The sequence below is a fragment of the Triplophysa dalaica genome, chromosome 9, assembly GCF_015846415.1.
Source record: "Triplophysa dalaica isolate WHDGS20190420 chromosome 9, ASM1584641v1, whole genome shotgun sequence".
Taxonomy (NCBI): Eukaryota; Metazoa; Chordata; class Actinopteri; order Cypriniformes; family Nemacheilidae; genus Triplophysa; species Triplophysa dalaica.
The window spans coordinates 14,091,001-14,113,624 of NC_079550.1; the positions used below are offsets into that span (position 1 = coordinate 14,091,001).

At 39.0% G+C, this 22,624-nt stretch overlaps 1 protein-coding gene across 1 annotated transcript in view; it reads right to left on the reverse strand.

Annotated features, from left to right (window-relative positions):
* dph1 (diphthamide biosynthesis 1) overlaps positions 1-22,624 on the reverse strand; it is a 75,926-nt gene that overhangs the window by 6,300 nt on the left and 47,002 nt on the right. The window contains exons 4-9 of the mRNA XM_056757412.1: positions 17,342-17,463; positions 14,125-14,279; positions 13,323-13,444; positions 8,868-8,936; positions 8,542-8,698; positions 6,081-6,181 (exon numbers count right to left, since the gene is read on the reverse strand). Of these exons, the coding sequence (XP_056613390.1) occupies positions 6,081-6,181; positions 8,542-8,698; positions 8,868-8,936; positions 13,323-13,444; positions 14,125-14,279; positions 17,342-17,463 (726 nt within the window). The remainder of the gene's footprint in view (positions 1-6,080; positions 6,182-8,541; positions 8,699-8,867; positions 8,937-13,322; positions 13,445-14,124; positions 14,280-17,341; positions 17,464-22,624) is intronic.

The window sequence follows — 22,624 nt, forward strand, 5'->3', positions numbered from 1 at the left end:
ATCAATTTTAAGACGTGGAATAATGTTCAAAATAAGTGAACAAAAAATGTCAATCAAATCACCATATTATGTTCCCAAATTAAAAATAAAATGTATAAAAGCCATGGTAATATTATAAAAAATGCACATGCTTTCTTTGGAATCTCTTTTCCTCACACTAATACACACAAACACAAACTTGAGGAGTCTGAGCACACCTCGGATCACAGGGAGAATGTGAATATGAGCAATATTGATGTGCAGACCTGATACTCTTTTCTGTAAATATAAGAGTAAATCTGCACTGCCCTAAAGCCTCCCTCCACAGCATTATTAGACAACCACTGAGTCAAATAAAATAAAGAACGAGCGAGGTAGAATGAGAGAGAGAGAGAGAGAGACAAAAGGGATGCTGAGGTAAGAAAGGGAGAGAGAAAGAGGTAGCAATAAGAAAGGTTAGGTGAGCAGAAACAACTGCACTGCAATGCTTCAGTCTCCATGGAGCTACCCTACATAGCAGCCAGACTGGGCGGTAGAGAGAGAGAGAGACAGAGAATGAGAGAGAGAGCAGGAAGGACAGAAAGGAATAACAGTGACACGAGGGATGAGGCAGGGCTGGGTCGCGTGAAGAACACTACAGTGATCCCTGGCAGGCACAGCCAGGGAGTGTCAAGAGAAGCTGCATTTGTCTTGAGAATGTGTGTTATGAATACAGAAGCAGTGCTGCTGGAATTGTGGGTATTTTGATACCTAATGCAAATGAATAGAGCATCAACGGGCTGTGCACATTCTCACTATGCTAAACTCCATGCTAGGAGAACGTAAAAAGCAAGGGTTTTAACAAAAGACTCGTTCCTGCGTTAAAATAGCAAGCAGAGCCTGTTCTATTTTAACTGGATTTATCTTAACACGCAGTCTTAAAGAGGTCATGTTTTACGTTCTTTTATTTTCTCCCGCAGTGAAAAACAAACATGCATCCTGTGTAAAAAGAAAACTCTGTTCACTCATTTCCATGCTGTGAAACACAAAAATAAAGTATATAAAAATCTGTCTCTTTCTGAACATGACTATGTATTTATGCCTTTATGCTATACAATGAACGCCCTCTGAAGTGAAACACGTGAAACAAGTTTGTAAACGAAACAATTCAACCATTCAGCCCTTTGGAAACTAAACTTGAATATTATCGAAATACATTTCAGGATGGTCTTTCTCTACATCTTCTCTGTGCAGTGAGCGGCAGGGAGAAACAGTAATGACGATTTCTGTATGCGAATAAGTACATCGAGAATCAAATCTTGACCCTAAGAATCGATTCTGAATCAATTGTGAGGGACCAAACGATTCCCACCCCTACTGTAAATAATGACTTTGAAGGTGAACTATCCCTTTAGTTCTGAATTTCTGTTCTCTCCTCTCAGGACAGACTTTGGCTTCACCTTGAATGCTCACATCATGGTAAAAAGAGTCTCAGTGAGTCCTTAATTCATAATGTAAATCAGAGGGATGCTGGTTTGAATCCCTTTCGGGAGTCTGAGGGAGTTTGCAGTACTGCTTCTGTTACTCATGACCATTCTCTAATCTCTGCCTTGAGCCTCACACGTAATCCTCAGTGGCTCTGGGGGATGGCATCATGGCAGGGCGGTTGCCAAATTATTCACACCCCCCAAGGCAAAAGAATGAATGACATCGCATTATTGAAACCTTTTCAAGGTATGAAGGTTTAGAGTGAAACTGATCGGAGTGTGAGCACAAGTTATTTTAAACATGAATAGCTGCCTTTCTCGACTACTGTGGAAAAGATTTTAGCGTTATGAAATGTGTTAAAGGAAGAACTTCTTGAACAATAAGCTTTCTGCAAGGTTCGTTCTGCCAAAGGAAAACCAGTCATAACTGCAACACAAAGCAACACGTACATTTTTCCAAATGGTCTGGAAACGTTTAAATCCTATAAAACACGGTTTATCTTATTTTGAATGTTATCTTTGACTGCAATGTTATTCGAATATGAACATAGAGTAAACTTCAAGCAGTCTGTGGTAGGCCATCTGATTCTGACACAAAATGCAACAGCTGTTGGTCTTAACTCAGTGTGCATTTGGGAAAATCCCATCAGGGGTTCAATCTAGTTCAAGAAGAATTCCCAAGCAGATTTCATCAAATCACACGGAAAACAAAACAACATGTGCCGAGAACTTGTACACAGGGTATTCCGAAAGATGTGGTGATCTCCCTTGGATCATCCATCTCAAGAGCCCAGAGGAACAGGAAAACGTACAGATAAAAAAATACATTATAAATAGTCAAATAAATATTTATTAGTATTTATAGCACAGTCGACTTTCAGATATGCAAACGCTGAGACAGCATCAGGAACCTCAGCACGCCACCAGATTCAATTTACAGGCTTATCAGCACCAGCATCTGTCCCCCTCGCCTGAGACAGCCCTCGCTGCGGGGATCCATACGGGCAGAGATACACTCCTACGTCTGTCCGCATCAAGCCCATTCTCTCAATAATCTTCTGCTCGGTGGCATCCGCCAGTAAGAGAGAGGTCAAAGACGTGTAATGATGCCTGTTTTGCTTCCTCTGAAGTGGCCCCATCAGCATGTGAAGGCAGACCTGATGAGAGGATGTTCCTGCTGGTCCCTTAACCGCCGGGCGAAGGTGGGAGGCCCGAGACTTCACATGAAAGAGTCTAATTGAAGGAGGAAGAGGAATGGAAGGCCTGTGATGGCTGCAGGGGGGGGGTCCTCATACAATACTGGTAAGAGCAGCCGCCCGGTTGGCTCTCGTCTCTTGCCATGAAAATAATGGATTGTAATTAGCCACAGGACCTGCTGCACACAATAGCACAATTAACCTTTGCGATCCACACGGAAATGGGTGCCTGCACCGCCAAACCTCACTTAAAACCGACAGACATGTGTAATTACATTAGGCTTACAATAAAGGGCATATACTGTATATGTGGCAGGGAGAAAATCAGGTGTCGAACCCGTACCTGAAACTGATAGAAGTTATTTTAATTACTTATAAAGCCCTAAACGGTTTAGCCCCTACCTACATAAAAGAGCTTCAATCTTATTACAATCCATCACGCTCTCGAAGATCTAACAACTCTGGAGTTTTGATAACACCTAGAATAACTAAATCCACCAAAGGGGGTAGAGCTTTCTCATTTGTAGCGCCTAAGACTTCCCGATACTATTTGAGGCTCAGACACACTCTCCACATTTAATTCTAGATTAAAGACACGTCTTTTCAGCCAAGCATTCACATAATGCATTACGCAATTTTATTTTCCCTGCTTTTAACATTCCTCTGTTGCCTGATATCGATATTTTTTTTTTGACACAAACAGTTTTAACAAATGAAACTTCCTAAATCACAATTGATAAACTCTACCGTTCTTCATCAACATTTATTCAGTAATTTTTAATCAAACTAACTGTGCAGCTGTGACACGTCAGAGGAGTTCTGTCCCTCCCGGCAGAGACTAGTTCCTCTTGATTTTTTTTTCACCATTTATTTATCATTGGAGTTTGGGTTCCTTGCCACAGGGCATTGTTGGCTGGCTTGCTCACCGGGAGACTGCATTTATTAGATATTATTTACTAGATCGATCTTGCTTGTTCTATAAACACCATGCACCATGACGTTACTTTTCAGCATTCCTGTTGTGCTTCCCTCATGAGTAACATCTACTGCAATTCATTGTCCTAATATACTAGCTAAAACATTAAATTTCATTTCAAATTATATTAGATAGGTCTAGTGAAAATCATTTGAGTGAACAAAGGGGGTGAAGTTAAAATTATTTCACAACTTTGAGGTTTGAGTGGATGTTTATTCATGTCATGTCTCTAAGTGCCTCTAGGTTAAATATGTACACTTTATCAAGAAAAATTGCAGGCGTTTCGTAAGTATTTTTTTTTCTTTTAAACTGAAATGGTTAGAGAAAACAATTATTTTTGCTAATCAGTTTAACGTCTTTTAATATCACTTTTCTCCCTGTGAATCTATGTAGAATTAAGCTTCCTAATGACATCACCCACTAAGAAATGACATCATACATAAAGCGATTGACTTAAGTGTGTAAATGTTTTCATAAAAGTCGATTTCATACGTTGTCTATACATACACTCTAAACAAGGTGTGTAAAAAGATTAATAGTGATTAAACACATCCAGAATAAAAGTGTTACATAATATGTCTGCGTACTGTGCATATTAATTTGCATAATATTTAAGACAAATATATACAAACATTATAAACATTTTAATATAAATAAATTATTAATAAATATAAATAAAGACGTTTAAATATTTCCTTAATATATATATATATATATATATATATATATATATATATGTTCATAAATACAAAATTAATATGCACAGTACACAGGTTTTATTCTGAATTCGGGATTGATCACGATTGACAGCCCTATTCTTAACATTACATTGTATTCAATAACATTATGAAATCATTTTTTCAAAATTTAAAATAATTAGAGACCCATCACTAAGCAACGGACAACTAATATTTTCCCCCATTATCATCTTCTATCCTGGATATCCTGCTCATTTTCCTGTCATTGTGTAAATAAAGTTAAAAATAAAGAATAAAGTTTGAGAGCTTGATATTCACTTCGTAAAGCCTGGCATAACAGAAACACCCCCCATTTGCTTTTTTCGGCATATGAATGACCTCATTACAGACATCAAACACTTCACACTGACCCGAGTATCCACAAAGATCAGGGTGTATTGAAATTAAACAGTATTTTCAAATGTTGAAGTCCACTGGTTTCACCTTCTCCTTTCCAGGCCGAACATCCAGCATCATCCACCAGACTAGGTAACATGTATTTGCTAAGGTCCAGGTATCAACGACGCTTCTCTGTCCAGCAATTCCACAACGGACGGTTCGATAAACCTTCCAATTACGTTGGCGGCTGCTGGCAGTCAGCTGATACCTTCATCTCACATCATCTTCTCCGGCAAATTGACATCATCAGTGTGGCATTAATCAACGATCACGTTTCCCTCTGAAATGTCCTCCCGATGTTCTCTCTCCTCTCAGCTAGGATATACATTTCTGCCAACATGACACCCATCACAATGGAAGCAGCTGACATCAATAGATGAAATGAGAGGGAAAGAGAGAGAGGTGTAACTTTCTTCTGCTTGTGGTGCCTGCTTCTGTTACATATGCAGAACGAGAGCTGTGCGACTGATAGGGATGTTTTTTCTTCACTTTTTTACACAACGACCATGACTCTTCCTTTCTCTCACAGACATTTTGTCCCCCGTTCACCCACTGCTCCATGTTAGGATGTCAGCCGTACCCCTCTCTTTTCCCAAGAGACAGAAGTCTGGCAGACAGGAAGACAGGTCAGGTGAAGCCGACTTGAAATCATTTAAATATCATATATACTGGAATATAGTATTTCGTGATCTTTTTTGCGATAATCATTATTATTAGTCACCTTTTATGTTTGTTATTAGGTTTCGCAAATATCTAACCAAAAAAAATAATTAAAAAGTGCTTGTCAACTTTGAAAACATAATGTATAATAATTTAGAAAGTACAGTGTTTTTATCAATTTTCCTAAAAATCAACGAATTTGGATATTCAGAAGAACAGCCACAAGGCTGCGTACGTAAGATAGCTACGTTATGCACATTTTAATATTATGAAGGGAACAGCAGAATATTATCAATACTATCCAATATTTTAATAACAAAGAATTATTAAGTTCTCAGTGTTTGTACACTCAGGCGCTAGGCCAATACAAAATAAAACAAAACTCTTTCATCTTCTTTCCATTCAACCTCCTTCAATAATCTCTCAGCCTACCACAGCAATAACCGACAAAGCCACAGAGGAGATGCTCACAAATCAAAACCCATGACCCCGTCTGACGCGGCTTGTGATATTTCTATCATACAGGTACGTGGCTCGTCCTCAGGGTGTGCTAGGCCTAGATTAACCTGTGTGGAGGAGCTTCATCATGTGATGCCTGAAGTGAGCTGGTGTTTAATTGTGTGAAATGGAGGCCGTGACCGTGCATGTAGATAGGGGATGAACTTACGCGTCCACGTCCGCGAAAAGCTCCAGCTTGCTGGGAAAGATTTCAGACAGAAGCACTCGAGTGCACGAGCGGCCCACAGACTTTAAGCGAGACTCCAAATGCTGCGGAGATAGAAGTTAAATCCAGAATTTCAAAACAGATTTACATAAAACACCTAATTTCATGCACAGTGCTCAAGGTCAGCAAGAACAGTTGTCAACATCACTAGGACATGACAGTGTAGGAGGAAAGAAAACTGGTACAACTAAGAATTTCCAGAATTTATTGAAGAACAAGAAAATCTGTTTCCTATCAACTAATGAGAAATCTTCACAGGGCCACTGATGCTGCACTTGTGTAAACTGCTTTAATAAAGAAACCCCTTATGTTCTTCAAAGCTTCAGTATCAGGACATTAAAGACAGTGCGTCACTTAAACAAATAACCATTTTAGGTTAAGGATTTTAGGTATTTATGACTAATTTGTTCAGCCTGTTTTGCTTTAATTACTTTTTATTGGTTTTCCACATGCCTATTTCAACAAATCACTAAAATATACAGTAAGAGAAGCTTTCAAAAAAACATAAAAACAACACTGTATATAAATGTTTTTAAAAGAATGGTAAATGAAAATATGACTGAGGATTAGTTGAAAGATTGAATAATAACTAATTTGATAAATTAAAGGTCCAGTGTATGAAATTTAGCAAAATCTAGTGGTGAGGTTAAAAAACTGCAATCAACGGCTCACTTCGGCGCATTGGTTGACACAGGACTAAGATGATGTCATGTTTTCGCTTCTTTGCAGAAAGATATAACGTATTTACTGTACGAAACACGCTCTGTAGAGCAGTTTGTCTGTTTTCATTAACTGTAGAAATAATATGATGAATTATATGTAAGGGGACCCACAGAATGAAGACAGCAATAGCTCATTCTAAGATAATACAACCATAACGCTTCATTATATAAGGTCTTTATACATCTCTGAAGACAGAGTTAAATAAATTAAATTGCATTTTTGTCAATAGACCCTCAAAAAAATTAGACGTTGCACCATTAAAGCCAAAAGGTTAATGAAATTAAACAATAACCATCACTTTGTATAAAAAGGCTATAATGCACCTATCAGTTATTCATTTTCCTTCACTTCTAATTATTGAATCCCAGGTGATAAACAGGAGGAAAAGGGAATAGCAGCACAATACCTACTTCAGGATAAAGCCTAGCATTACAAGACTCCCCACACACTTTGAAGTGTGAAGCCCAGTGGACCACAAATATTACCAGCAGAAACCTGCCAACATCAGTAAGGAAGTACGCAGGTGAATGGTCGGCTTCAAAGCAGAACCAGAATAAAGAAGGCGAGTGGAAAGGAGCAGATTGTACTCTTCTTTATCTTTAGTGTATGGACAGATTAGCTGGTTTAGTTAACTGGACTCCGTACACAATCTGCGTTCAGGTGACCGGTACACAGAGGGTTTAATGTGGGATGTTACAAAGCCACAGTGGATTTAATACTTTTATCATCCTGCGTAACATTTTTTGCAATAAAGTTTGAATGTGTGTGTCATTTAAAACATTAACAAAATGACTGGAACACAAAGAGAGATATTTTAATGGAAGATCTGGTTGCTCAGCGTCCATGTCATTACGATGAATGGAGAACAGAGTTTTCAATCTTATAAAAAGATGCAAAAATATTTTAAGCTTTTTGAGGGCTTTGCAATCTTTAAAGATTCCCCTTTCACTATTATTGCATGGAACATTTATAAACTATTTCTGCTCTACATTATTTTTTCCACAAAATAAATGCATGCCGATCTGAAATGACATGAGGGCGATGAATTGTACCAATCTTTCAAACCTGAAATTCATCGCCATCTTTTCAGCATCCATATGTTGTTCTGTATAACTTTAACATGAAACAAACCTTTCAAAAGTACCCAACAGAAACCTGTTGTAATCTCATCTGGGGTACATGTTACCCTGGTTGAGAATCAATGTTCAAAGGCGCATGCCATGAGTTTTGGGGATAAAACAAGATCGCAGAGAGCTACCGCAGAGAGTTACAGCATTCTCCCACAGAATCACCATCCCTGTTTGTCTAGTTGCTGAATTCCTCTCACTTCCCTCCTCCATGCATACCAATTAAAGAGGATGAGAAGAGAAGAGGGGAACAGCTGCCAATACAAAGTCAAATCCAAATACATACAAATGAACAGATGAAAAGAGGCAGAGAACAAAGCGAGGAGATGGAGAAGCAGAAGCGAGGCAGAAAACCCCGCCCCACCTCAAAAAATCGATTAAGACCCCTAGTGCTCTCTCTCTCCAGTTGAATGACGCAGGTGTGTGTTCGTGAAAAATGTGAGATTTTAGCACAGATGCGAGCTGGGTAAACAGCTCATGAATCTTGAGGAACACAGACATTTTTAAACAAACAGGATTTGTGTTGTATGAAGTGGGGTAGTAGACAGTCTCACCTCCAAGATTTTAGGGTTGCCCTGGCGACCGAGAGTGCCCAGGATGAGGCCCCATCTCTGGGCGGAGCGGGCTCGCTTTATGGCCTGCAATCTGATGGCCCTCATGGACTCGTGGTCATAATATTCTCGAGAAAACACTTTACTATATGGGTCATACCTGCAGATAAAAAATTGACTTGTACTGTACATCAACACAACACATTATTAACAAACAATTGGATTGTTTGATACGATTCTTTAATCATTTTAGATACTTTTGTGTTTGTTTAAATCCCTAACTCATGAGATAGCATTGGTAGAAATCTGAAGATCTAGCACTGGTTTACCTGTATGCAGGAATCTCTGGGTTGGCGATCATGATGGATTCTAAGTGAAACCTTCCATCGCCAAGATATCTAAAGACACAACCACAACTCTTATCAGAGGGTGAAAATTAAGATATAAAGAAAGAGAGAATGTGTGGGCGGCATAATATAAAACTCTAGATCCACTTTCCTGGGATTTGCGTGACAAAATATCATGACTGAGTTCAAAAAGATAGTCTCAACCTAAAGACCAGAACAAAACCAACAAACCAAAGTAGCATCTCTAACCTACAGTAAGCCATCAGGGTGAGAGCCACTTGTATGAAGTCGAAACAACTCGAACACATGAAAGCGTGTCTTACTCATAGAGGGTTATAGGCTACAATCCAGGCACTTTGCAAATAAACCCGTGTGATATAGAATCAGAAAGAGCTTTATTGCCAGTGTGCTTGGACACATAAGTGATTTGTCTTAGTGAAAAAGGCTTCCAGTGCACAAACAGGTTAAAAAAGTGACAGGGCACAGGCAACAAAAAGTAAAAATAAATATGCAAGAGTTGTAAACAATACACATTTGACGAAAAGGACAATATTAGACAAAAGCACAATAGGCAGTATATTGTATGGACAGATGTGTTATATACAAGTTATAAAGCGTTATGTACAAGTTAAACAGGGGAATGTGGATATCTTTATATTATATCAACAACATACACTCACCTAAAGGATTATTAGGAACACCTGTTCAAATTAATGCAATTATGGTGGTGGTGGTGTAATGGTGTGGGGGATGTTTTCTTGGCACACATTAAGTCTCTTAGTGCCAATTGTCTAGACGTTTAAATGCCTTGGCCTACCTGAGCATTGTTTCTGACCCTTTATGACCACCATGTACCCATCCTCTGATGGCTACTTCCAGCAGGATAATGCAGCATGTCACAAAGCTCGAATCATTTCAAATTGGTTTCTTGAACATGACAATGAGTTCACTGTACTAAAATGGCCCCCACAGTCACCAGATCTCAACCCAATAGAGCATCTTTGGGATGTGGTGGAACGGGAGCTTTGTGCATCCCACAAATTTCCATCAACTGCAAGATGCTATCCTATCAATATGGGCCAACATTTCTAAAGAATGCTTTCAGCACCTTGTTGAATCAATGCCACGTAGAATAAAGGCAGTTCTGAAGGCGAAAGGGGGTCAAACACAGTATTAGTATGGTGTCCCTAATAATCCTTTAGGTGACTGTATGTATAATAAATATGAGTTTATATACAGTAGTTGTTTATTGCATTTTAGACAGTCCAGACTATATGTTGTAGTCTTTGGACGTCAGGTAATTTCCTTTATCAGTGTGTTCTTGGCCGGATGTACAATATTCTGTCCCTACGCCTGTAAGCATCCTCTTTGGCCTTGCAAAGCTGTCCGAGTTTGGGAGTGAACCATGGTTTGTCGTTGTTATATGTTAAATATGTCCTGATAGGATTAAGTCATGTCGTAAACAGTGCACAAACAACATTGGACACGCACACGCAAGCACTGATTATCCTCTGCGGTGCAGACAGGAGAAGACCTGACATTGGTAATAGGAGTATATATTAACCTGGCAAACCTGATAGACGCCTTGGGGAATGCTACTACAATTAGAGCGGCTAATTAAGACACATTTATGAAACGCTACGGAACATACTGTGGGTGGAAAGCTCCTGGGTCCAACGGAGCAAAGGCTAAACCAACCATGCTTCACTCTGAAACACACACACTGTAAAACACACTTTTTATTTTTACCGTTCAAACACACCAGCTGTGACTGCAGCTGAAGGCTGATGCCTTGTCAGTCAATGACATGGGAACCTCTTAAAGGGACAGTTCACCCCGTCATCATTTACTCACCCTCGAGTTGTTCTAAATCTGTATACATTTCTTTGTCGTGATGAACACAGAGAAAGATATTTGGAAGAATCCTTGTAACCAAACAATTCTTGGCCACCATTGACTACCAGAGTAGAAAATATTACAATAGTAGTCCAAAGTGCCCCAGAACTTTGTTTCCTACATTCTTAAAAGTATCTTCATTAGTGTTCAATAGAACAAAATATATAACAGTTATAAAGCAATTTTAAAAGAAGTCAATGGAGGCCAAGAACAGTTTGGTTACAAGCATTCTTCCAAATATCTTTCTCTGTGTTCATCAGAACACAGAAATTAAATGTCAATTCATTATCATGTAAAGTAATGTATGCTTATTGAATTGGTGTGTTTGAAGTGTAAACTGAAGCTTAGCTTTAAGAGTTATTTTACTTAGCCACAAATGACACACAACAAATAAGCAAAGTTTATAAAGAAAAATAATAAAAATAAAAAATGTAGTCATTGTGAACATTTTATTTTTCTATGTATGTATATAATATTCCCTGATATGCAGTGGTTTGCCTTCCTGCCAAATGATTTTGTCCAAAACATATCCTGAAAGTGTAGTTTTTTGTTTATTTTTGTAGCAAACACATCATATTCCATTTGATCTTATCTGAGGGGGCATTAAAAGCAAATATTGTACAAATATGACCCCTTGGTCACTTTTTTCCTGTCAGCAAAATGCCAAACCAGACACTCACACAGGATTGCGAGATATAATAAGCAGTGAAGGATACCTCTTGCCTCTAAGTTTGCTTCCCAGGGAAAACAAATACTGAAAAACGGACACACAAGGAATTTGTCTTGGTGACAGAAGCTTCCATTGCACATACAGGTTAAAAAAGTGACAGGGCACAGGTAACAAAAAGTAAAAAAATAAACATGTGAGAGAAAATACACATTTGACAAAAGCACAATAGGCAGTATATTGTATGGACAGATGTGTTATATACAAATTATACAGCGTTATGTACAAGTTATACAGGTGAATGTGGATATCTGAAAAACAGGGGAAAAAATTCTGAAAATAACCCACTGTAGACAACATGTTAACCTCCTACATTACCTCAAACTGCCTGAAAAAGCACAATTTCACAGATTTTGGACGTAACCACAAGATGAAAACACCTCACTGCAAACACATTCTCTCTCCCATACGTGACCGTAATAAAATACCAATTTTCCTGGATTACCGCACTGTCTCTTTCAAGGTTCTCTATTACAAATATTGCCGTTACGGCAGAGGCATTAAAGTGTCCACGATGCCCCAGCTCAGCTTTTAACAGCATAACTTAAACGGCCACAAATTGATGTATTTATCGGAGATGGCACCACTGAGAATACAAGATTAGAAATGGGCCATTTGCAGTTCTTAAAACTGCTTCTCACAGCATAGACCCACTCCCCGACAGTTCTGTTCATTATCCTTTTAGTAATGAGGCAGACCCCACTAATTTCAGGAAAAAACACAGGTGGAAATAAAGTTCTGTTGGCACCATTTCGCCATCACTCCGCCCACCAAGCTCTTACATTTAACTGAGCCGGCCTGATCTGTGATGGAACCACACTCACCAGCCACCAGCCCCCTGTCGGCTCAAAACGTTCTTGCAGATACCTCACATTGTTCCTCACATTTACATTTACATATTTGGCAGACGCTTTTATCCAAAGCAACTTGCATTGCTTTATCCTATACATTTTACATGGGTATTTGCAGTCCCCTGGGATCGAACCCACAACCTTGCGTTGTTAACGCAATGCTCTTACCACTGAGCTACAGGAAAGCATCATATTCCATTCGATATCCTCAAATTCGATTAAATACACATCATTTTACGGTTCGCCCAACGCAATAGAGATAGCAGGAAGGTGGTGATCAGCCAAGGACCTGTGTAATTTCAGCGCAAAGCTATAATCTTCTTCTCCCTATGACTTTATTCAGACCCCCGGCCAACATATTACATCTTATGAGAAAGTCAGGCTCTGTGTAAGCTTTAATTAGCTGCTAATTATATGGTTGTGATTTGGCTTCGCAACATAACATCACATTACTACGACCGTAGGTGTCGGATGAAGTTTTTAATTTGGTTGCAGAGGATGAGGGCAAAGTGAAAAATCAAAGTAAATGATCTATGAAAAAGGGTATTTGCATAATAGCTGTGTCATTTCGGGGGTCAGTGACATGGGCGCTTGTGTATGTCTGAAGCTGACAGGCGTTCTGATGAAGAGGTGACGGGTGAATATGAAAGAACAAGCCAAGACGCGGTCATCAATACGCTTTCTTCTCTAACACACACCAGAGTAAAAGGCAGAAAACACACACACACTCTTTGGCTCAAGGTCAGGTAGATTAGCTCACACCTAGCTATATGCATTTACATTTACGCATTATCCTTTACATTTGTTTCTAAGTATGTGCAATCCCCTGGGATCGAACACACGATCTTGGCGTTGTTAGCACCATGCTCTTAACCACTGAGCTACAAGAAACCTATTTTTCTCGTAGCTTGTCTCTTTTTCTTCATATTTTTTAAATGCTAAGCCTAAATAATTTGTCCTTACATGATGGCATTAACGTGCTTCTCCAGATGAGGCGAGGTACACCCAAGGATCTCCCCAGGAGAGAGTGGGCGACACTGAGGTACCAGCACCTCGTAATCTGGCTTCAGGTTCACACTGGCTGCCTGTAGGAAGAGGAAGTAAAAAAAAAAGGTGATGCTGAGACCATAGCGGGAAATATCTGACAAAAAGAACAGTCATCTTCAACACATCCCGACACCCACAGGCTTTATTCTTAAACAAAGAAAAATGAAACCAGTGCCAAATAATTAGTGCAAGTTTTGCTATAGTAATGTTATGTAGGTGGGACATTAGTTACAGTTTTCTTTTGGTGAAGTGGAGGAGATAACACAAATGCAATCAAATGAAAGCATGCATTCACACTACTCTGACCTCCAAAGCCGGGCCCACACACATGACAAACACAGGCTGTGCACATCTCCAGAAATAAGACAGGTCATTATGAGGCAAGCCTTCACTGAACAAATAAGTAAATTTAATAGAGAGAGAGGGTCAAAAAGAAAATGAGAAGGGAATACAGAAAGTGTTTACATTTATTCAAATAGTCTTTTCCATGTTTAAGATCACATAACACACCCACATTCACAATTATGGGAGAACTCAAACATACAAACACACACATACGTGCGCATACACACACACACACACACACACATATGTTTTTAGAAATCTCGAAGCAGGAAAAGTAAATGATGGAGGGAGACAGTTAATGATGCAGAAAACATCTTTAACCACAGGGAATAGTTACAGCATCACTAAATAAGCAGTGGAGGTCCAAGGTCACCTGCAAGGCAGCAACGAACTGGATGGTGCTGACGAGGGCGAGCGATTGGCCCGGGGTAAAGTTGAACCTGAGCGAGTCCAAAAAGTGTGCAGTGTCAATCTGGATGTCAACAAACACATACAGCATCTTGATTCCCTCTGTGGAGTCTATGGGGACTAAAGATACAAGCAGAAAAAACATAAGCACACTAAAAAAGGTTTTAGGTTCTCCTAATGTGAAATCAAATCAAATATTGGCGTAAATATTATTTGAACAACAAATTAAACGAAAATGAGAAATGTTGCCTTAACTTAAACTTATTTAATTTTATTGCTGAGGTAATAAAACCTAAACTAAAACTAAAATAAATTTAACGCATGGAGCAATATACAAATAACTAAATAATACAATTACAAAAGCACAATGCTAAAAATGCTACTAAAATGAACATGAACTATAAATGTACAAATGAAGGCTGATTCACTTTATTAATAAAACCACGATAGAACCCAACTGTTGGTGTGCAATGTGTACTGAAACTAGACCAGTGCTATCAAAATGAGACTGACTTAGAAATGACACAATTCGCCATATTTCCAACAGAGAATTTCAAAACAAAATGCAGCAAAAATCAGTGTTAATCAGCCCTTTTCAGCCCTAAAGAAGACAACTCACCAAAAAGGGGTAAACCGTTTAATTAAAATGTATTAAAGCCATTCATTTCACACCCCATTTAAAAGACAGCAGGGCTGAAAGAGGGACGTGGGCTTCAATCTCCGCCCATCTACATTATCATTTAACGCTGATGGTCATAATTGCAGCTCTTCTTGCTCCATATTTTAAAGTCTGTAATGGCAATTTCACTGCTATCAGGCAAATGTCATTGGTAGGAAGCTTTGAAACACGGAGCCTGTTTAACTTTTAAAGAACAGGAAGAGACCAGACAGTCAGACATGGAGGAAAGATAGAACAAAATAATTTCGCTCAAGCAGGAAGTAGGCGGAGACTTCCTGATAAGAGACATCTATGAAAGATCACATAATCTGGAAAGCACTGAAATTTTAAAGTCCCAGTGAACCGGAAGTTGCGATCGTTTTTCCTTCCATATTTTGACGAATGAAATAAAATTTCTAATGAGAAAAATAGTCGGCTTGGCTTTCTCTGCGATTTGATTGGATGTATAAAAACAGGGAGGAGTTAACGGATGCTCCGCCCAAGCAGTCTAACATACTAGGGATGCACCGGAATGACAATTCTTGGCCGAAGCCGAATAAAAATTAATCACTTGGCCGAAGACCAATTATCGAACATGTAACCACATAGTTGATCATAGAGTTTAATTTTTGTGCTCTTCCAAAAGTCTATGGTAATGTGTAGGCTTTCTGTCGAGGGAACCAGCGCGGCGCTTACTTCCGGGATAGCCGAAAAAAAACCGTCATCTCTGAGGTACTTGATTACAGCTTCTGTCAATAAGAGTCGTTGATTTAGTCACCGTCTCCATCCACATTCTCTTACACAAACACTCACAACTCTCTCTGGGTTAAAATATTAGCAGATATGTTTGAAGAGCTTCATAAAGTCAATGAAATTGAAAGACTGTTCTTCTTCTTCATTTCCACCGACAGTGATGTAGAAACAGCATTAAAAGCATATTTATAATTACAGAAATTATAAAAACATTGTTATAAAAATTAAATGCTAATAAAAAAACGAAACAATGGATTTTGGTACTTTGTTTCATCTTGTTTTTAAGTCCGAGTAGCTTATTTCTGCATCAACTTCCATTTCCAACATCTTCGAACACAATGAGGTGTCAATCACACAGAACAGCTTATATTATTAACAACTTCTCATTATCCAAACAATGATCAAGTCACTCTGATGTGACGCACAAATATAAATTATAATTCAAAGAATAAAGGCCTATTCACACGCAGTACAAAAACAAGATCAATATTAGTTAACAACATAAGCTTTTGTGTTTTCTTGCCACATTAAACCATCAAAACATCGCAGCATCAACATTGACTGTCACAAATACGCACTAAAAAAAGCTTATTTAACTTCTCACCAGTGTTCTTTTGTGTTTTGCATCACAGGCTTGTGAATGACCAGAGTACATTGTGTGTTCAATCAGGTACAGTACTGTATGCATAAAGAGACTTGCAATGATGTCACAATTTGTCACTTTGCTATGTCGCTTCTGTTGTAAGAGCCGTAAGATCTAAACTAGGACTGTCACAAAATAAGATTGCCTAAATTAATGCTTATATTAGTTTTATTTGAAAAAAGACAATGATCACAACAAAATGTATATAATGTATAACCATCGTCTACTATTCTGGAAAGTGAAGCAGATGCTGGACGATTTACAATATTATCATATGATTAGTATAAAAACAATATTGATCATCAAGATTATTGATATTATGATTATTGTCAAAACCTGAATATTGTGACATTCCAAACTGAAATGTACACAAAATTCCCAATGTTTATGACACTCCCATGCACAATCTCAGATGTTTTGACTTTGACTGTCTGTGTATATGTGTGTTTTGCCGCAGGCTTCGGCCCTCAGATGCAAGATTAATATTCCCTTGGCCAGCTCTGGTATTTGGGCGAGGTATGATTTTTCAAAATCTGCCGGAGATATATTGGCCCTATCGATTTAGCATTTCCTCTACTGTATGTTGTGCTGCTGACAGACAGCAGGGGGTGAAGGAATGGCCTGCTCCTGGTTGGCACGTCCAAGCCATTCAAAGGACAACCTTAATGCATGTGCACTATTGATCTGATGAGTAAACATGCAGGCAGGCTCATTCAAAACGTCTGCTATCCCTTACACATCACAGCTCGGACCCACTACCACACTGAGCTATTGAGAGCGGCTCGGAAAAGCACTTCAAAACTATAATCCATACGACAATGACACCACTTCTCCTTATCACGATCCACTGTCTCCAGCCTTTGCTCTTAAAAGACCCCTGGAGATTATTTGGCCTCCATTCTCCATAATTGTTTTCGGAAATGCTTGTACCCGTTAATGAAAGACCTTGAAACGGATCACTGGAAACCAAAGATATGTAGAAAGATGGCATGCTTACATCACAAACTGTATTCTATGAAAAAAAGACATCATGATTTAGAACGTCATAACCCAATGACAAGAGCATGTTTATATTTCGATGAACTCTCTTTAAAGTATATGAATAAGAATAGTGTTTGTTCAACTCACTGAGACAACTGTGCCCATAATGCACCATGAAGTCAGCTCCCAAAGCCCGGGCGGTGAAGTCATCCACACAGCAGGCCCCATATGTCACGTCTCCCATCACCAGAGTGTCCGCATCTGTGAATCTGACAAAACAACACAATCAACCAATCAAGGACTTCGATCGGCACCCTATAGCAAGCCATAAGTGAAACGAAGGGTCCACGCAGTCAGCCGATCAATGGCTCAAAAAAGGAAATGTCTCTCAGATGGCCATGTCTCTAGGTAAGTGGGCTCCCGCTAACCGTAAGAGCCAGATCTCTGCAGTTTGACTGCGGGTGGATGAGCTCTGTGTGGTCTGCGACAACATCTGACATAACCTTCAGAGATGATTGAGCACACTACACAACTAATGCGAATATCTGCCATAAGTGAATGCTAAAATTCACCAATAAGTTGAAAAGCTCAGTTCTGGATGTGAATGGATGCATTTCATGTCGGGTAACATGAGGCGGAGTAATGCCACGGTCAGATTAGACTGAGCATGCAAAATTCGTTCTGACGGTGCTGCGAAAATGAGAGTGAGCGATTCTTCCATCTTTTACATTTCTGTGTATGACACGCTGTGACGTTTTGATCTTCTATTGGTCTCACGCACTCAAGTGACGCAAATTCGCAGATCAGAGTTCACCAAACTTGAACTTTACTACGCAGCGAAATGCAAAATATCTTTGAACGGGGCTTGCGTTTCTGTTCAGTCGCATTCGCATGCGTATGAATGGAAGTCAATGGAGCGAAGTAAAGTGTCGTTGCCGTTCACAACCACACCGCTAAAGGACGCTAAATTTCATACACTGGACCTTAAAGCAAGTAAAAAATCACCAAAACACTTTATGATTTTTGTGACAGGATAGGTTTCACTGAAGGACAGATTTTGCAGGTAGATTGAGAATGACAGTCACAAACATGCGACAGTTTCATAGCCCGTGAAAAATACCGCTCATAGTAATTCCTATACATTTCTCCCCAAATATCTTTTATAAATTCACATTTTTGCACCATTATATCCTGAATGTAAGCATTTTAGCTTTAATGTGCTCACTACTAAGTCAACCGAGGACACCAAGCAACTTCATAATGTGAAGAGCCCATCATCACCAGTTTAACACACTGTAAAGAGATGCTGCTGCAGCTCGTCCTTGGCTTCCTTCCTTCACTTTGTAGGACAAGCGTTCCAGTGAGGTGCATCTCTGAGGAGCTGTTTGAATAGCCAACGATCTGTTTTTGTTTGCTTCTACAGAGGTCTTTAAGTGTTAGCACATCTATTGACTGGCGCAACGCTGCCGCCTTTCCTCAGTGTGAAATTTAAATGCAGGATAAACATGAGACAGGGGCACATAAATTATGAGTGCAAGAGAGAAAAGGAGAGAGAGAGGGAGAATGAGATATGAGAAGAGTGTTGTGGCTGTTGTATGGTAAGCTGGCTGTCTGGAAGCAGACACATTTAGGACAGGTATTATTAATAGAACAGAGGCACATTTTCTCTCTTTATACACACACACATACTCGCGACTAAGCCTCTTCAACACATTCACCTTCCTAACCTTACGTTCAGACTGTAGCTTTATAAACTTGCGAACTATTTGACAAAGTAGTCTGTGCAGATATCTGTGTCTGGACTGCTTACAAATATAAAACACACCTTGTCTGGTCAGGCCACTTCTTTTTCTACTTCATGTCTGGACAGAGTGATTTCTAAAAGTGCTATAGCCTCTCTTTTACTCAATCTGTCAAGCTGTGTACGCGTTTGCCTCTCTGGCGTGCCCTGCCCTTCACTCTCAGTCTTTTTCTTTTGCCAAATCCTTGGCGGACTAATGTGCTCAAGAAAACCGGCCATAAAAATGTCCAAGTCAGATTTGACCGAAGTAAAATTTGAAAAATCTTTATGTTTAAGGAAAAAGAATAGTGCTTTGGCTGCCGAAAAATTTAACTTAACTTTAAAATTGTATTTCTTAAGAATTCATTCATTATAGGTTTCGTGCGAAATATCTGGCGCCCCCTACCTCTCTCTTCAGTGCTTGTGTTCACTATCATTCTGCAACCCAGTCTAGCTGTTATCCAAAGGACGATAATTTAAGCCCGCTCTAACAAAGGCTAAAACTAATAAATAAAACAAGAAAAACTCAAAAACAAAAATCGCATACAAGCTCTGTGTGATGCGCGACTTCATGTGACCGCCATTAGTTTCTTTATTGTTGGAGAACATGTGCATTGACTCGTGCGTGTTTTAAAGCCAAACTTTAAACACAACAAACTCTTGAGTTGTGAACGATCAGCAGAATGATCTTTCAGTAAGTGATGATGTAGCTAACATGGACTGTCATCGGCAGGTGCTAATATCACTGAAGCTCATTTTAAGCCTGTTTACATGAACAGATTCACTACCCCTCTTCGGTATCAGAATTATAATGTCGGTGCATCAGTAGAAATAAATAAAGGACAATTACATAATTTTCATTATGACATTCATACATATCCATCCCAATGGAAATGAGGATTTGGGTGAAGAGGGGTCGCATTGTAAATATTTAATGCATTACTGTACCTTAACAATGTATATACCATAGACCGTATAAAAAACTGCAGCTTCCCTTTTCAGGACGTGTGAGGCACACACGGCAAATACCAATAACTTTTACCTCAAGGTCGGCTTGACACAAATCAATTTTAAAATCCTTAGATTTTTCGAGGATTTACATGACTGTAGGAACACCCTGTTTTTTGGGGGAATTCTGGGTTGAAATGTAACTACAGCTTGTTTTCGTGACATTCACCCAGGTTCTCTTTGTATCTTACTACACATACACACTCAAAGACACACACAGCCAGATTATTGCTTCTTCCTCTTCATGTGTCTCTCATACATGGCTTACCTCTTAACCCAGTGCCCACAAACATGCACACATACACACAATTATTGCCATGCGAAGGACACAAGCAGGCAGCCATCACTTATGAAGCACACAGAGATGGATGAGAACATATCTTGTAACTAAATATTTGCTTTAGTAGATGAGATAAGCCCACCCTTTCGCTCAACAAGGTCCTTCTCCTCCTGCATCATGTTCTACATGCACAAGTGGGCGGTGATATCGCAGGTTCAAAAACAATATATTTACCCAATGAGATAATTCTTTAAATAAATGACATGTACAAAGGGCGCAAAATATTAAAGGACTTGAAGGGATAGTTCACTCAAAAATAAAAATGTTGACATAATTTATACACCCTCATGTTTTTTTTTTGTGGAACATAAAATATATATAGAGAAATGTCTCGGGGGTTTTGTGTCCATCCATACAATGGAAGCCAATGAGGTCAATGGAAGTCAATTAATTTCCAAAGATCTTCAAAATATCTTCTTTTTTTCTGCTGAAAAGTCATGCAGGCTTGGAATGACACGAGGGACAGTAATGAAAGAGTTTCCCTTAAAAGGTCCTGTGTATGAAATGTTGAGGTTGTGAATTGCAACCAAATGCTCACCCCAACGCTCGCCCTCCCTATCGAAGCACTACAGTGGTTGACACAGAACTAAAATGTCGCGTTTTCGCTTTTTTCCTGAAGGAGATAACATAGTCACGAAAAGTGCTCTGTATAGCAGTTTGTCTGTTTAGGACAAAACATCTGCATTCCATCAGTGGTTGATTCAATGATTTCGGCAATTCTTTTAATGTTGACTTGAAAAATGAATAACTGAATATTAAATAAACATCCCTAAACTACATAAAAATATCGCAGTAATGTTTATACACTTATAATTCAGTGGTCAATGCGCCGTCTTGTGTTTACCTGCACCTCATGTTTATGTTAAAGTGGCCGTGCAACGATGTGTAATGCATTCTGACTTCTTTATAATGTTAAATGTCCGGTCTTCTCATGCTTAACATGGTCAACTCGTCAAAAACGAGTTGGGCGTATTACATAGTATTTCTGTGCTTGATACACTCCCCCAGCGATCGAACAGGTTTCGGAAAAAACTTTTCGAACATATAAAACTGTTTTGTAACAACTTAGCCCCTTATTGGACAATTCTCCCGGAAAAGCACATGGCACAGACACACGGCAGCATGGAGAGCAGGAGAAGGAGCATGCTGAATGTTACATAAACTGTGGATATAACGGTGGATTTGGAGATCGTTTGAAACTGATATATGGAGCAGTCTCAGCGCTAAAAGATGCCGGACATGAACCCTATGCGGTGAGTGAAACTGATGTCTGTGTTTTGTTGACAATGGGTGCTCACGTGCTTTGGTTGAGCCTACCCCCCAGCACGCGCCGTATGTTTTAGGAAGCAATCGTAAAGCTGTATTCTATCTTTTATAAATGTGATCAAACTAAATACTCTTCAAAGATACGAAGAATGCAATACTACACTATAGGTACTCAAGATTAATATGTGACCCTAAACAAAAAAACAGTTTTAACTGTAAACGGGAACATTTTTAGTAATTGTCAAAAATACATTGAAGGGATAAAAATTTAAGATTTTTATTTTTGCCACAAATCATTGGGACATTAAGTAAAGACTGTTCCATGAAGATATTTTATAAATTTCCTACCGTAAATGTATAAAAACTTTCTTTTTGTGATTGGATGGCCTGCTACTGTGTCTCAGTTTAACAACTTCAAAGGCAATTTTCTCAATATTTAGCTTTTTTGCAACCTCAAAGTCCAGCTTTGTAAACACTTGTTGTTCCGCCAGATAGTGTCCTATCCTAATAAATGTATCAATAGAAAGCTTATTTCTTCAGCTTTCAGATGATGTAAACATCTCAATTTCTAAAAATCTACCCTTAAGACTGGTTTTGTCCCCCAGGGTCACATATGAGACTGGCACCACCTTGTGTGTTTCACCTGCTTTAATAATCAAACCGAGGAAGAATGTGTAGCAGGAGAAAATTGGATATCATTTAAAAAACCTTGCATGTTTTACAAGCAAAGCATTTATTTGCTCTTTATTTAATCTTATTTCTGTCCAGGAGAAACAATTGGGATATTACAATCTCATTAGTGATTTTACAATTCAATGAGTATGCAAATCTTTAAGCAAAGCTAAACATTTTGTGGCCACTTAATGCCATTAAAGCCACCACTTGAGTCAAATCTGAGGTGTTTGCGAATCTGTCCCCTGTAAAGATGACTAACATGGCGTGCACCGCCAATCACGTGCCAAAGCTCATTGTCAAGTTTCCTTATTCGTGCGGTATATCCGATTAACACAGATGAGAGGCGCTTGTGGATGAAACT